The sequence below is a fragment of the Ixodes scapularis genome, unplaced genomic scaffold (genome assembly GCF_016920785.2).
Source record: "Ixodes scapularis isolate PalLabHiFi unplaced genomic scaffold, ASM1692078v2 PGA_scaffold12__126_contigs__length_90152505, whole genome shotgun sequence".
Taxonomy (NCBI): domain Eukaryota; kingdom Metazoa; phylum Arthropoda; class Arachnida; order Ixodida; family Ixodidae; genus Ixodes; species Ixodes scapularis.
This window is the reverse complement of record NW_024609838.1, coordinates 61,834,724-61,851,099: the sequence shown is the minus strand read 5'-3', so window position 1 is coordinate 61,851,099 and position 16,376 is coordinate 61,834,724. Positions and strand designations below refer to the sequence as shown.

Sequence of the window (16,376 nt, the reverse complement as noted above, 5' to 3'; positions counted from 1 at the left end):
AGAGGAGTAACGGCGACTCCCTCGCCAGTGGCCTCGGCCCGAAGTCTCGACGCCCTTGGAGGTCGGAGAGGTCAGTTCCATATAGACCAACCAGAGGACTACTGGCGACTCCCTCACCTGGGGCTTTATTTTTAATTGCTTTTCCCCAAAGGTTCGGTCGGAGCTGCCTTCTTGCAGACTCATTAAATTATCCTTCATGTCCTTTTCACATTTTACTAAATTCACCTCCTATGACTGGCTTAGTTTTGCTCTAGCTACCATTACACGAAGCTTGTGACTTTCTGGTGAAAAGCTAACTGCCTAACATTAATCATGTCTGTTTTTTTACAATGGAACTGTCGTGGACTTTTTTCCAATTATGACGACATCACCTTTTTATTAAATGAACACCGTCCTGCTGCCTTTTGTTTGCAGGAGACGCACCTTAAGGAAAGTCACTCAAATGTGCTTAGACACTTCAAAGGAGGCTGTGGAGAGCACTAAATACCAGAAGACATTCAAAAACAAGCCCAGCATTATCCCTCCATTCGCAATTAGAAACCGGAATTTGGCAGAGTCAACCCCGCAGGGGGCACCTGTGAAAGCAGGTGTTTGGAGAGTGGCGTCTCCACGGACACCAAGCCATGCGGGTTTGCCCGCCCACGTCTGGCTGTGCGTGGCTTTCCCGTGTCCGGGGAAAAGGGCATCCTGGTGGTTGAGCCGAGCCCGGGGTAGGTTTGGACCCTTCGGGGCCCCCCGGGCGAGGCAATACACCACTTCGGCCCCCGCTTCCCGTAGACGGGAGTCCTGGCTTGGCCCGACCAGGATGATTCAGCCTAGTCGCCACTTCTACTATCCCCTCCTTTCTTTCACCCTTGTCTTCTTCTTCTTTTCACTCTTCTCATTTCCCTTCTTTCCTTTTTCAACTCCTTTGGCGGCAAGGGCTAACCTTGGGTGGTGACAGATACTCTTGTCCAGATCCACACTTGGTTATAGTTTCTGGGTAGCGCTAATAGAGTAATGCTTCCAGCAAAGCCATATTTGTTATGGGGTGTTACCTATTCCCTCGTTGGGCTCCGTGGTGGGCGGCGCGCCACAGATTCCGAACACTCCTTGCCCTCTTATGGCGCCCCTCTCTTCCAAACCCCGTTCGGGGCAAGCCGTTAAAAGGCGCTGCCCTGAACACAAGACTATTGAAAAAGAACCAGAGGTAGAAAACTTCACGAAGTTTTTCGTTGTTCATTCTCTCGATGAACAGAAACCTGTTTCAAAGCTTTCACCATTTGTCGTTGCCAAAGTACTTGAACACCTTGTAGGGTTTTCCTACAAGGCTAAAAAACTCCACTCAGGAGACCTCCTTGTTGAGATAAATAATAAAAAGCAAAGTGAAGCGCTTCTCAAGCTGAACACCATACTTGATGTGAAAGTGTCGGTGAGCCCTCACCGCACACTGAACACCATCCGTGGAGTCCTCTCTGAAGATGACTTCCTTCACACTAGTGAGGAAGAACTCCTCGAGGGACTCCAAGGTGCTGGCGTTGTCGCCGTAAAACGGATTATGTTCAAAAAAGATGGTGAAGAAATCCCTTCAAAACACGTCATCCTTACATTTGAACGACACACACTGCCACAAACAATCAAGGCTGGATACCTGAACTGCCACATCCGCCCTTTTGTCCCCAACCCCCAGCGGTGTTTCCGTTGCCAGCGTTTTGGTCACGGAACACGCAGCTGTCGAGGGAAGGCGACTTGTGCAAAGTGTGGCAGTCAGGATCACATCTCTGACAATTGCGAGAATGTGGCCCACTGCGTTAATTGCGATGGACCACACCCTACCTACTATCGTGGCTGTCCCATATGGAAGCAAGAGAAGGAAATCATTGCCATTAAAGCCAAAGAAAATATCAGCTATAGCGAAGCGAAGAAAAGGTATTCCTTCATGTCGAAGGGATCGTACGCCGACGTGGCACGGAGGGATCTTGTGCCACGCTCGGAGTCTAGGGCTACCCAGGTCTCACCTGAGGTTCTGGAGGCAGCCCTCAGGGCCCCAACCCCCCAGCCGGGGCAGCAGTGCCCCCCTCTTCATGGAGGGAGTGCACATGCTGGTTCGCTGGTTCTAGACAGGCCGGCAAATGCCGCACCTGTCCGGACTTCGCGGTCTTCTCCCGGGGAGAGGGGGCGAAACTCCCGCCCGACCTCCTCAGAGAGGACCTCCTCTTCGAAAGAGCGGCACAACCCTCGTGCCGCTCCCCCAGTACCCAAGGGGCCGGAGGAGGCAGAGTTGAAAGACACTCTGCCCAGCACCTCCGGTGCCTCTTCGGCTGGTCGTGGCCGGGGCAAGCCACCCCGCACGAGCCAGCCAAAACCTTCAGGTAAAGGCTCGCCTCCAGAAATAGAGGCTATGGATGATACCGCTGAGTCACCCACTCCTGCATCCGACGAGGGTGACATGGAGTGGCAGACTTTGAAGTCTAAAGGGAAAAAACCAGTGGTCCCTCCCAAATAACCATTAATTTCATACTCTCAATTTCTTCATTGCCTCTCTCTTTTTAATTTTACACTTCACCTTTTTAGATAAATGAAGAATTTGCATTTTATGCAGTGGAACTGTCGTGGTCTTTTACCCAATATTGATGACGTTAACTATTTTATGGATTATCTTCGGCCTATTGCCCTCTCTTTACAAGAAACTCATCTTCAAACACATCATACACAGATTTTACGACGTTATCAAGTGTTCCGCAAAGATCGTCTGAGTTCCAGTTCTGGTGGCGTAGCAGTGGTCGTGCAGAGCGGGGTTGCCTGCTCTGAGGTCCCTCTCTGCACACCACTCGAAGCTGTAGCGGTACGCCTTCTTTTAGACCGCCTCATTACAATTGTGTCCATTTATTTGCCACCAAACGTTCCATTGCAACTTCACAAACTTCAGGGTCTTGTAGGACAGCTTCCTCAACCCTTCTTAATTTTAGGAGATTTTAATGCCCATCACCCCATGTGGGGCAGTACTCGCCTCGATTCTCGAGGCCGAGTAATTGAGCGGTTTTTATTATCATCTAACTTGTGTATTTTTAACGGGAGAGAGCCTACTTTTTTTAGTTCTGCTCACAACTCATTTACATCTATTGACCTTTCTATTACTTCACCTTCATTACTTCCATGCTTTTCATGGAAGGTTTTTAATAATCCCTTTGGGAGCGATCACTTCCCGATTGTTTTCCGACTCTGTTAACACGAATGCCCCGATGGAAACTAGATAAGGCAGATTGGTCCATTTTTCAATTAGAGGCACTGATTGATTCTTCTATAATCTCAAACATGAATCCAGATGAAGCAACGCTGTATGTCACAGAGGTTATAATACATGCTGCCACACGGAGTATCCCTCAAACGTCTGGTCGTCTTCCTAAGAGATGCAAGCCATGGTGGAATGATGACTGTAAAACAACACGAAAGTCCCAGAACAAAGCTTGGTGCATCTTTCGTAGATATCCAACTTCTAGCAACTTACTTGAGTTTAAGAAAACGAGAGCTAAAGCTCGCTGGACAAGACGCCAGGCGAAGGGAAGCTCCTGGAGAAAGTATTTGACGTCCTTGAGTAGTTTTGTATCTACAAAAGAAGCGTGGGATCGGCTTAGAAAGGTTAGGGGCGACTACTTACCTTTCAGAACTCCTCTCTTCCCTGCATCATCTTCAACATCTCTGAAAGATCAAGCGAATGTTCTTGGGAAACATTTTCAGGATGTTTCTAGTTTACGCAACTGCAGTGAAGCCTTTAAAAAGTTCAGTTCGACAGCAGAGAAACAACCAATCATTTTGTCTGGTGCTCGTGACACTCCGTACAACAGGCCTTTTACACTCTCTGAGCTCAAAGTGGCTCTTAGTGTAAAGAAACAGTCTGCTCCTGGACCAGATAATGTTCATTATGAGATGTTAAGGCACCTGTCACCTGATTCTCTAGGCAGTTTGTTGACCTTTTATAACTCATTGTGGCATCGCTCTGCATTTCCCGAGGTTTGGAAAAGAGCTCATGTAATCGCTCTTCTGAAGCCTGGCAAAGATGCTTCTCAACCAACTAGCTACCGACCCATTGCTCTCACAAGTTGCTTGGGAAAAACCTACGAAAGAATGATTAACCGACGTCTCATTCATTTCTTGGAGAGTGAGAATGTGCTTGACATTAATCAGTGTGGTTTTAGAGCTGGACGTTCCACCCTGGACCACTTAGTCCGCCTTGAAAAATCTATTCGTGAGGCGTTTGTACACCGCCAGGTCTGTCTCTCTGTGTTTTTTGATCTGCAAAAGGCGTACGATACAACGTGGCGCTATGGGATCCTGCGGGATCTCTATGCTTACGGTGTTCGGGGTCGCATGTTGCGATGTATACAAAACTTCTTAATGGGACGTACTTTCCAAGTCCGTCTGGGCTCCACCTTATCAGATGTGTTTTCTCAAGAAAGTGGTGTCCCTCAGGGAGGGGTGCTTAGTGTCACACTTTTTGCAGTTAAAATCAATAGCCTGGCTCAGGTGATACCACCGACAGTATCTTATTCTTTGTATGTGGATGATGTGCAAATTTCAGTTTCTTCTTGCAATCTGCATAGTTGTGAACGTCAACTGCAACTGACAATCAACAGGATGAGCAAGTGGGCAGCCGAAAACGGGTTTCGCTTCTCCCCCGACAAAACCGTATGTGTTCTTTTTTCGCTGCGTCGAGGGTTGTCACCGGATCCTACCTTGCATCTGAATAACGTTACCATTACTGTTAAGGGAGGACGCGGGCCTTGAAAACCGAAAAATCGCGAAAAAGTCGATTTTTAGAAAACTATATTTTTGGGTTGTATATCTCATAAACTACCTTCCCTGTAATTATCAGTACCGAATACAACGAGAAAGTATTTAAAAACAAATATCTACGACGCGTGGGTAGCTTCCAAGTGACGATCAAACGTCAAAACTCAACTCTTCTTCGCGCGCTCGCCATTCCCGATGCGCTTGGCCGACGTCCGCCATCTTGGTCTTGTTTTGAACGTGAATTCTTTCTCCTTTTTTTGCCGGCTCCCAAAACGGCTACGGCCGCTTGGTTAGGGCGCTATCGCCGTCCTCCTACGTTGCAATTGCGAGAACGTGATTGGACAGAGCGCGCGCTCCCCGAGCGCGCGGAGGAGAACGCGGCTACTATTGGCCGCGCGGTGAGCTCTCCTCTCCCCGCACGCTGTTTGCCTTTCCCTTCCTCCCGCTCCTGCCGCTCGCGGGCTTGCGTCGTCTGCTCCTTCGGCAGTGATCTGCTTGCTTGCCCTCGTGCTTTGTCAGCTTCGCTTTTCACTCCTCCATTGTTACGTCGGTTTTGTTTTCTCGATCGCGCCTCTTCTTCAATCAGGCTAGCGATGTGGAGGAGTAAGTACAAAAGCAAGACGAGGTTTGCGTACGGAGCGTGTAAACGCTCGATGAAGGAAGTGAGAGCAGCGAAATCGAGCGCCGATGCGGCTCCCGCCACAGGCAGCGACATAGTCGTGTCGACGTGTTCACCGACTGCAGCTGAAGAATCTATCAGCTCCTGTGTGCCTGGAACTTCGACGGGAAACACGACGGTGCACCTGCAGACGGAGTACGTTTCTCGGGCGGAAGCTGAAGCGGCAGCGCAACATCGCGATGCCGTTCGTGCCGAACTTGCTTCCGTGTCTGCCACGCAACGTAAGTTTGATATTCTGAAGCAAGATCCTCCTACTCCGACGAATTCGTCATCGAAATTCACCATCGTGCGGCTAGATGCTATCAATGAACTTCTTGGCTACACGGTCTGCCAAGGCTGCTCAGCCACGGGAATGAAGATTCAAGAATCGACAGCTCTGGGTCTTGCTGTGAAGCTTGAACTTGTGTGCCCCGTCTGTGAAGTTGTTTCCCACGCCTGGTCTTCACCACGCAAGGCCGACTCTAAAGCGTTTGACGTGAACCTGAGAGCAATATCTGCAATCAGGAGCATCGGCAAGGGCCAGACTGCGTTGAATGATTTCTGGTCAACGATGAACGTGTCCCACCGAGGACTCCATCACAAGACTTATCAGGAACACCTCAAAAACGTTGTCAGCAAGTCGGCTGCAGTTTCTGCAGAGAAGATATTCACAGAGTCCGCTGCTGCTGTGAAAAGTATATGCAAGGACATGGACCCAAGTTTCACCAGGGATATTGCCGTCGTCTATGATGGCACCTGGCACAAGAGGGGCTTCAGTTCCCATGTCGGCGTTGGGAGCGTCATAGAATTCGACACCGGCCTGATTCTAGATGCTGAAGTGCTCTGCAATCTGTGTCTCGGCTGCCAGACTGGACCCAAGCCTGGAGACGAGAAGTACGCCGAGTGGTTACAAAACCACAACTGCCAAAAGAACACTGATGCGAACTCTGGAAGGATGGAAGTTGATGCTGCACTTGCACTTTTCGGGCGTTCTTTGGAAAAACATGATTTGCGGTACACTACGCTGATTTCAGATGGGGACAGCAGGACTTTTGGTGCCCTAACCGAAGAGAGAACCTATGGGTTTGTCCCCATAAAGAAAGAAGAATGCCTCAACCATGTGCAGAAACGAATGGGGACTGCTTTGCGAAATCTCTCGCAGAAGAGTGACAAGCCACTAGGAGGAAAGGGCCGCCTCACGAAAGGACTAATTGAAAAGCTCACTGGCTACTACGGATGGGCCATAAGGAATCACAGCAACGACGTGGGCGCCATGAAGCGGGCCGTGTTGGCGACCTTTTACCATGTCACCTCAACCGATGAAAATCCGAAGCACGACCTGTGTCCAAGTGGAGCAGACTCTTGGTGCAGGCACAGGGCAGCTGAGGCAAAAGGAGAGCCACTGGCAAAACACAAGTACTGTCTCCCCAACTATGTTGCCGAGGCCATGCTGCCTGTGTACGAGCGCTTGTCACAAACGGCGCTCCTCACGCGCTGCTTGGGAGCCAAGACTCAAAATGCTGCGGAAAGCTTTCATTCGGTACTGTGGTCTTTGATGCCGAAGGAGCAGCATGCTTCACTGGTGTCTGTAGAGGCTGCCCTGCACGAGGCAGTCATCAGGTTCAATGCTGGCTGTGCTAGGGCACATCAGGAGATAAACAGTGCCATGAACCTCCAGCCTGCACACCTGGCTCTCCGGCGGGCCTCGGAAAAGGACTCTCTGCGCTTGAGCAAGGCCACGAAGCGCCACCACGCAAAGCAAGATGCACGCCAGAAGAGGAGAGCTGAACACAGCACCACAGACTATGCTGCGGGTTCTTTTTGACACTGTTGTGCTGCATCTAACTTTGGGACTTCGTTTCTCGAGAAGGTGTTTATTGAATCTTACATTACTTTTGCCAAGCATATCTCGCAAAGCAGTTGTTCGATTTGTGCGCTGTTTCTTTTATTTTGATGACGGATAGTAGTAGAAGGGTGTGACAAGCCCACTTTTTGCAATAAGATGCTAATTTTTTTTTAATCCATAAATTGTTTTTATATCTGTTAATGACTTTGGTGACATGAAAATTTGAATTTGTATTAAAAGCTGTTCTTGAATGAAATTCACCGAAAGGGCTCTGTCACTCCCTTGGGTGTATATTCAGACACCTGTCTAGCGAATTTAATGTTCATACTATAGTCCATTTATATCTCGGGCTTGGCAGAACAAAGGAACATAAAAACTCATGTAACTCAAAAGTGAACAATGATAATTAATTCAAATCTTACAGTTATTATCAATGCCCTTATACCAACAGACTCTGTAAATTTCATGCCAATAGCTCCAGAAACAAAAACAAGTTTCTAGGCGTGATATTCGACAAGAAGCTCACATTCGTACCCCATTTGAAAGAACTAAAACGAAAATGCCTATGATCTTCCAATATTCTTAAAGTGCTGTCGCACACAACTTGGGGGTCTGACAGACGATGTCTGCTGCGAATTTATAACTCTCTAGTGCGGTCCCGGTTGGATTATGGTGCACCGGTATATGCGTCGGCACGACCATCTGCTTTGAAGATGTTAGACCCAATCCATCACCTTGGCCTGCGTCTAGCCACAGGTGCTTTTCGCACGTCGCCCGTGCCGAGTCTGTATGCTGAAACACATCAGATGTCCCTTGAGCGACGCAGACAATATCTTAGTCTCTGCTATGCCTACAAAGTTCATAGTGATCCACACCACCCTGCATTCTCTGCTCTGCAGACCTCTGCATCATTGCGCCTTTTTGAGAATAAGCCCAGTATTGTTCGGCCCTTGAGCCTTCGGGCTGAGAGCATGGCAAGGTCGCTGCACCTTTGTTTTGATGAGCCTCCTTTGTTGAGACAGGCCTATAGGGTTGCTCCTTGAGATTTGGTGCCAATCTCTTGTGATTGGTCACTTTCGAAGTACAGCAAAAAGGTTGCTCCTCGTCTTGTTCTCTTGCGGGAGTTCGCAGAGCTAGAGAAGAAATATAGTGACTATCTCCACTTTTACACTGATGGCTCGAAAACATTGAATTGCGTAGGCTGTGCAGTTTATTCTCTCGCTTTCAGTGAAGTGAGGCAACTCAACCCTCTAGCAACTATCTTTACTGCTGAACTGTATGGTATCCTGATGGCTATTGAATATATTCTAGAAAATAACATTAACAAAGCAGTTCTGTTTGTTGATTCCCAAAGTGTTCTCTTAGCTATTTCATCTTCAGCAGACAGCAAGAACGCTCTTGTGCAACAGGTTCGTTTTCAGATAAACAAAGCTTTCCATCTAGGACAATTTATAAACTTCTGCTGGGTGCCCAGTCATGTGGGCATTCCCGGTAACGAGAATGCAGACCATCTTGCTCTTTCTGCAAAAAATTACACGGAAACGTCTTTTGGCCTGCCGCACCAAGACCTCAAGCCAGCCTTAAACAAGTCAATTATTAAGTTATGGCAACAGGATTGGGACACACAGATAGATAACAAACTTCACATTATTAAGCCCAACTTAGAAGTGTGGGAGAGTTCCTCCCATAAGGACCGCCGTTCGGAAGTTCTTTTATGCCGCTTGAGAATTGGTCATTCTCGATTGACTCACCTGCACTTGCTCTGCGGTGAAGATGTAAAGCTCTGTGAAAAGTGTGGGAAAATGTTAACTGTCTTTCACATCCTGTGGAATTGTAGATTTTTGGATCATCAACGTCGAAGATATTTTCCAGAACTTTTCAGAAACCACCTTCCATTTCATCCTTATTTTTTGCTTGGTGATAGACCTTTGGTACCATTTGCTCGCGTTTTAAGTTTCCTACATGCAATTGGCCTTTTGCACTTGATATAGATAAGTAAAGTTAGATGTAAATGCAAGGCTCCTTAAATTAACTTTCTTGGCGCAATATGGCCGTAGTCGCTCTTGCGCCATTAAACCCCAATCATCATCATAATCATCATCATTGGCAGAGTCAATTGGGATAGACAGTAAGCTCCCAGTTGCTACAGTTGCAAGGTCGGTGGCACCATGGGATTGCAACTGCATACGTTGTGATTTTTCATTAACAAAGTTCAATAAGAAGGATACCCCAACTGAGGTCATGCGACAAGAATTTTTCGAACTCCACAAGGAACACGATTCTCATTCCCACTACTACACAGACGGCACAAAAACTGAATCATTTGTTGGCTGTCCCATGATTGGCCCTTCAGTAAGAAGTGTTCGTAGGCTTAATTCGTCCGCTACTGTTTTCACTGCTGAACTGCATGGCCTGCTTGCGGTAGATCATGCATATCCAAACATGTAACTCTCGGTCAGTTATATATACAGATTCACTGAGTGCTTTACGGGCTCTGACATCGCTTGAAGCCCCAAAGAATGCCCTCGTTGTTTTATTACAAATTAAAATAGTAGCAGCAACCAGGAAAGGATCTAATGTTCTATTCTGCTGGGTACTGAGCCATGTCGGAATCCCAGGGAACGAAGAGGTAGATCGTGCTGCGGGCACTTCTGGCTCCCGTGCTGTAGACATTAGTAGCATCCCATACAGAGATTACTGTGCCCTAATCAAATACCATGTTAAAGCTCAGTGGCAAGCAGAATGGAGCCTACAGGTGTCAAACAAACTGCACATGATTAAGCCTTTTCTTGGTGAATGGCAGAGTGCTAGGCACAGAGACAGGTTTTATGAGGTAGTCCTTTGTCGACTACGCGTAGGACACACGCGGCTCAAGCACGGACACCTCTTACGTGGGGAGGACCCTCCTGAATGTGAACATTGCAGGAACCGCTGAGTGTCTCACATATCCTTCTAGAACGTCCTGCGTATGAAGAAAAACGCCTCCACTACTTTTGCCAACTTTACAAAGAGCATGTTTCCTTTACACCTATGTGTAAAGGAAACATGTAAAGGAAACCCCAATCTACTACTACTCTCACATTAATTGAAAAATACTATGACTCATTATCTAACTAAGCCCAGTTGAAGCTTTGTTGGAGGACAGGTTTGCTAAAATTGTTTTGTCTACTAGGCTGGGCGAGGTATGCAGCCATGCTGTTTCACGTTGAAGCAGCTGTCCGAATGGGTGGCACAGCCATGCCAAGCAGATCCGTACTCTGCTCGTGGAGTGCAACATCAAGCTCAGGGAAGGTAAGCACCTCAAATTAACTCATGTGTTGTGCTAAGGTATACAATATTTTTTCCCACTTATAAAAACCTGGCAAAGATGCCATACACTATATTTGGCACGTAAACAAGTTTCTAATGTGCCAAGAACTTTGCATACTCATGCAGGTGCAAGCATCCAAGATTGCAGATATCAACTTCTCAAAACCAAGGAAGGACCACCCTGGCAAAGTACCAGAATTATCAGATAGACAAAACACGCCATCATCATCAGCACCACAAGCCAAGGGCAACTTCTCTCAGTTTCTCCAGTCAGTGAAGGTAAGCTGTCATTTGCAATGGGAGATCTGCCCATCATTTGTACATGTCAGGGTCATAACTGGGATCACCGCTTCAGGTCAGTGGGCAGGGGGTTTAGGCTCCTAGTGTACGTCTTATTTTGTGTACCGTAAAATCCCGAGAGATAGCTCACCTAACATCAAGAGCAAATCGGGTGAAAATATGGAGTGGGCTAACTTTCGGTGTATAATCAAGAAAAGTTTTAAAAAATTGCTATTTTTGGGTTGTGTCCCTTCGAAGCTTGTTGGAACGAGAATACAGCGCAAACGAACGACGGACCAGTAGAAGAGTACCGTAAAAACCCGCGACTGAGGTCATGCGACAAGAATTTTTCGAACTCCACAAGTTAATTTGACGACTGCGAAAAAAAAATTATCCGTGTATAATACGAAACAAAATCAGGACTACGAAAATATTCCTAATTTGCATCATAACTGAACCTTAATCACTGTCATCACGTCCGTCAGACTCCTTGTCCGACGCCTCCTCCCAAAGGCAGTAAGTAGTCTTCAGTGCTGTCGAGCGCATTTTAAATCCCGCACTTGAAAGAACGAGCAACGAGCGAGCGACAACGCAATGAAATCTTGGCACGGCGCATAAAGCGAGTAACCCAATGTCGGCTCGCCAAAGTTCTCATGCAGCAGCTCGGTGTTTACGGCGAAGTGCCGTTCATGTTGCTCTTTTACAAAGTTAGAGCGAAGTGTCGAAGTCGGCGAACACGCCATTCTTCGGGCTCCTAAAGTTTCTTCTCGTTCCATTGCACGCAAACAGAGCTTGCTTTTGTCATCTCCATATGCGGATGCTGCCCTCATTTACGGCGAATTGTCGTCTGGCTGCACTGTTGCCGATGCCTTCTGCAACCAAAAGGACTTTTCTTTTGAAGGCGGTCGATTATCGTCTTCGCGCCGACGCTACTGCCGAGCCTCACTGTGATGGATGGTGGCGCCTCAAACATTGTGATTTTAATGATGATAATGATAGCTGTTTTGAGCGCCTTATTGCCTCGAAACCGAAACTATGTCAAACAGCATTAGATCGTGCCTCATCGAAGCTGGAAATTGTTAGGACCCGTGAATAATACCAGCCGCAAATCTTCCATAACAAAATTTAAAAAAAAAAAACAAAACTCATATTATATTTGGGTTTTTACGCTATACACAACACTATTATTACTAGTAGTGGGCTATCTTTCGGTGTTTAAAAAAATATAGCAAATCGGTCCAAAAATTGGGGTGGGCTATCTTTCGGGGGTGGGGCATCTCTCGGGATTTTACGGTATGCAATGCCAAGACTCAAATTTGTCGGTATGTTGAACAGTTTATCGACACTTATGGTTATATGTCATCCATTAGCCAGAGTGCTCGCTAGGAAATGATATGCCTCATCATTCCTGCATTGCCTTTTTGATTATGGTGGCACCAGTGGTATTATGTGTTCAGAATGTAAATGAAACATAGGAAGTAGCTATCAATAAGGCACTGTTAGAAGGGATTTCGATCAAACTATCCTTCACGGAAACAATATCATCTGTCATTGAAATGTCACTTGGTGAAACAAACATTATTGGCCCTTGAAATATCCCCTCCCTCTTTATTTCCTTAGCTCATGCAAGCATACAGTATTGAGTAAATTTCATTGCTTTTTTATTTCATTTTAGGAGAGTTACCCGGATGCAAAGCTCTTCAAGATGCTGCCCTCAATGTTTTTAAGACCCAGAAGACACTGATACTGCTTCGGAAGACGAGGGTAGTCTCGAATGCCTGCCACTACCTCTCACAGATATTTACAAAGAAGAATATATCAATTACTCAGAGGAAGATCTGGAGACAGGGCCGTACCCGGAAAAAAATTTTGGGGGGGTTTTCGGGGACAACGGTGGCCATTTTGAAAATGTCTATTGTCTTATTTTCGCCTATGAATCATGTGCATCGGTGGCATATAATGGAGAGTTATAGCAAACCGGAGAACCGGTCCCGGTTTGGTACCCGGTAGCCGACCGGCGCCACTGCGCGTGCGCAGAGGTGGATATTAAAATCGGCTGGCTGCAAGTGCACCAACCATGTACCACGCACTGTACCGGGGCTGGTCCTCCGCTTTGCTAAAAAGGTAATAAAAGGATACTTTCAAATCGCTTGTAACCTAAAGAAAAAAAACTGTCAGGAATTTAATTCCTGGTAATGGAAAGGAATAAAAGTTGGTGTATAACTTTTGCCAATTCACCTGGACGACCCTGCGTTATATGAGAAGTCGCTAGTTGCCTTCGCCATGCCGCTACCACCGTGCCTAGAGGACCTCCGACCTGCCACCGACTGCCAGCGAAATAATTTTTCACGTTCAGAGCAATCGCTCTCGTGAAGTTTTAAACCCCAGTTGCAATTCGTATCCATTCTATTCATACTTAGGTTGAGGGCACAAACACGAAATCTGCGCATATCTTGAGTGCTTTGCGGGGTTCGGTACGTCCCTTACGAGATCCGGACCCCTGCCTACCAGTGGCTCCTGACACGGCAGCACTGGAAGTGTCGTTCGCATACAAGCAAGGTGAGAATAATCGGAAACAAACAGAACCAAGCAGCACGACGATTAGCTCTTTATATTGCCGTTGACACACTCTGCTTGCACAGATACACTTCAAACACGCAAGGTTCCCGACGATTCTTTTCGTATTGTGAGCTGTTTAAACAACGAAGTTCTTCCTCCGCGGCAACTTGCAAAAGTCCGCGAGGACCTCTTCTGGGTCCACTTGAATTTCTCGGTGGACGCTGAGCAGCGCCAGTCCGGTCAATCTGTCTTGCTTCATGTGGTTCCGTAGGTAGCTTTTAAGTCTTCTCAATGTTGAGAAAATCCGTTCTGGGGTTGAGGTGGATACGGGAAGTGTCGCCAGGATGCAGAGCAAGCTGTGAATATTCGGGAAGAAGTTCTGGTTACACATGCCTAGCGCTTGCAAAGCGCAAGCTGGCCGATCCTTCTCTTCGATTTGGCAGCGCTTGCTCATCCACAGCGTCAACTCTGCGTTGATGTTGTCGGCTGAGGGAATCTCACCCAGATAGAACTTGACTGCATCGTCAATAGCGGAAAGACTAGCTGAAGCGCAGTACCTCGGAAGCAACATGTTAAGCCCGGCCACAACCTTCCCGTGAGCATCGAAACGCTATCTCAACTGGTTTTCAAAATATGCCAGCAAAGGCAGATACACATTTTTCCGGTAGTGCTCTTCGGCAGCAGCTGATAGCGCGTTGCTTCTTTGCATCTGCCTTGCAGTGATCCGTGGTAGAGCCATCACAACATTTGCACCTTCCAACAAAAAGCACGACTTCTCAAAAATCTTCTTAAATTCAGTTTCCGCGCTCAATTGTTTTGTGGAAAAGACGTTTATAACAGTCGTTACGTGGTCACACACTTTAGACAAGTCACAGTCAATTTTTTGTAAAAACTTGCAAAAAGGCAGAGTTAGAGCAAAGAGGTCACCAGAAACCTGAAGCAAAACGACAAACTCGGGCTTTGTGATGGCACTGAGCAGCTGAGAAGCCTTCGACGATGTATCAGATGACATGCCATGTTCTTCGAAGTCCTCGAGAAATCGGACAATGGGATACACTCCCATTGTCCGATCTCTCGAGGAGTTCAAGTTCAAGAAAACGCTGAAGTGCATCGTGGCCCCACCTCGTTTGGCAACAAGAAAGCACCGATTTTCTTTCTTGCCTCAGGTTTTCTACTTCGCCTTGTAGATGGTTCGTTCTTTGTGGGGAAGCCCTCACAAACGAACAGACAGCGGACACAGTTCCCAAACAGTGGTGAATACTTGGAAGCTTGCATGAATGAAGCAGAGCAAGGTTTAATGAATGGGCGCTACAGTGCACATACAATGCTCTGGGAACGATTTGGCAAACAAAGGCTTGAACACTGTTTAGGTGGCCACTCACGGATGCTGCGCCATCGTACCGCTCCCCGCAAAGCAGGTTCAGGTCAAACCCATGGCCCCTAAGACTGCTAAGAATTCTGTTCGCCAAGGCTTTGCCAGTGAGGTCGTAGACGGGAACAAAATACACAAAATCTTCTTTAAGTACAGGCAGTTCCGAAGCATGGTGTTCAACGTACCTGACACATAGGGAAAGGTGGTTGTTGTTGATTACGGGCTTTATGGCGCAAAGCTACTGTGGCCATACTGCGCCAAGCTTGTTTAGTTGGGACATACTCAGGACTTTTTTATAAGAATTATCGAAAAGAGGTTCATATGACAAGGTTAAAAGTCATAGAGTTAAAATTACAACTCCAATAGGAAGACGGTTTTTCTTAAGTAATTTATGACACGATCAAATGGTACTATAGGAGTCTCCCCAATTAGCAGCGCTGGGTGAAAAGGAATCTGGTGTGAAAAAAACTCGGGGAAATGTGTACGTCGTTCTTGCTCAAGCCCTGGGCACAGCCACAAAATGTGTAAAATTGTTAAACGCTCCCCACATTCATCACACAGGGGTGCTTCCCCCCTGAGCAGATGTTTGTGGGTGAGGAAGGAATGTCCAATTCTAAGACGACGCAAAAGAACTTCAAGGCGGCGGGTTTTGTGGGATGCACTCTCCCACATACCAAGAGCTGGTTTAATCCTGTGAAGTTTGTTTTCGCATTCCAGACTCCACTCCGATTGCCATAGCTAGAAAACTGATGATTTTACCAAGGGCTTCATGTCTTGAAATGGAATCTGTGAGGTGGTTGGCAGTAGGTGCTTAGAGCTCGTGGCCAATTCGTCTGCTCTTTCATTACCTAGGATCCCCGCATGGCTAGGCACCCAGCAGAATTTTATGTCTCGGCCAAGCCGCAGACCACATTGTACCTTAGATCGGACAAGTTGCGCCAGTCTATTTTTACTTCCCTTTATTGAGCAAAGTGTGGTGAGCACACTTTGAGAGTCCACGAATAAAATAGATTTCATCGTCTTGCTGATGAGGATATATTCCAAGGCCGTCAACACTGCATAGAGCTCTGCCGTGTAAATACTTGCACATTCCTTGAGACGCTGAACTTTACTGAATCCTTCAGAGTAAACTGCTGATCCAACAAAATGCAATGATTTGGCACCATCGGTATAAAATTGGGAGTAGTTACCATACTTCTTCTGCACCTCAAGAAATTCTTGCTGAATCACCACTGGGGGGACGTTATGTTTATTAAATCTAGTAAAATTCCAATCACAAAAGACGGGCAACGTACTCCACGGAGCTTCATTTTCACCTTTCTGCAAAAGGTCAGTCTCGTCAAGGGTGAGGTCAAGAGATGTACAAATGTCCTCAAAGCGAAGACTTAAGGGCGGTACAACCCTGGGCCTATGTTCGAAAAGACGAGCAAACCGAGAATGTTGCAAGGCACCATAAGTTGGGTGATTTGGATAGGACAAAATTCTGGAAGCATAAGTCACAGCAAGATAACGTCGTCTGTGCCTAAGTGACATCTGATTAGATTCAGCGTACAAGCTAGGAATGGGCGATGTGCGGAAGGCAC

The 16,376-nt window shown here is 47.0% G+C and overlaps 3 protein-coding genes across 3 annotated transcripts; 2 read left to right on the top strand and 1 right to left on the bottom strand.

Annotated features, from left to right (window-relative positions):
• Positions 1-5,050: 5,050 nt before the first annotated feature.
• On the top strand, positions 5,051-7,378 carry LOC121835383. The gene has a single exon (XM_042289554.1). It carries the CDS (start codon positions 5,364-5,366, stop codon positions 7,251-7,253), a length of 1,890 nt encoding a protein of 629 aa, XP_042145488.1. The 5' UTR covers positions 5,051-5,363; the 3' UTR covers positions 7,254-7,378.
• A 2,236-nt stretch (positions 7,379-9,614) lies between these two features.
• On the top strand, positions 9,615-12,795 carry LOC115320085. The gene is made up of 3 exons (XM_040220089.1): positions 9,615-10,565; positions 10,710-10,862; positions 12,538-12,795. Exons 1-3 carry the CDS (start codon positions 10,467-10,469, stop codon positions 12,604-12,606), a joined length of 321 nt encoding a protein of 106 aa, XP_040076023.1. The 5' UTR covers positions 9,615-10,466; the 3' UTR covers positions 12,607-12,795.
• Positions 12,796-13,557: 762 nt separating this feature from the next.
• Positions 13,558-13,992, bottom strand: LOC120848132 (52 kDa repressor of the inhibitor of the protein kinase-like). Its single transcript, XM_040220079.1, has one exon. It carries the CDS (start codon positions 13,990-13,992, stop codon positions 13,558-13,560), a length of 435 nt encoding a protein of 144 aa, XP_040076013.1.
• Between the last annotated feature and the right edge of the window lie 2,384 nt (positions 13,993-16,376).

What these genes read in the sequence shown, in the direction of transcription:
- LOC121835383 (XM_042289554.1), top strand. Translation starts at nt 5,364, where the DNA reads ATGTGGAGGAGTAAGTACAAAAGCAAGACGAGGTTTGCGTACGGAGCG.
- LOC115320085 (XM_040220089.1), top strand. Translation starts at nt 10,467, where the DNA reads ATGCTGTTTCACGTTGAAGCAGCTGTCCGAATGGGTGGCACAGCCATG. An exon ending in CAACATCAAGCTCAGGGAAG is followed by an intron (nt 10,566 to 10,709) that starts GTAAGCACCTCA and finishes ATACTCATGCAG; the next exon opens with GTGCAAGCATCCAAGATTGC. An exon ending in AGTTTCTCCAGTCAGTGAAG is followed by an intron (nt 10,863 to 12,537) that starts GTAAGCTGTCAT and finishes ATTTCATTTTAG; the next exon opens with GAGAGTTACCCGGATGCAAA.
- LOC120848132 (XM_040220079.1), bottom strand. Translation starts at nt 13,992, where the DNA reads ATGTTGCTTCCGAGGTACTGCGCTTCAGCTAGTCTTTCCGCTATTGAC.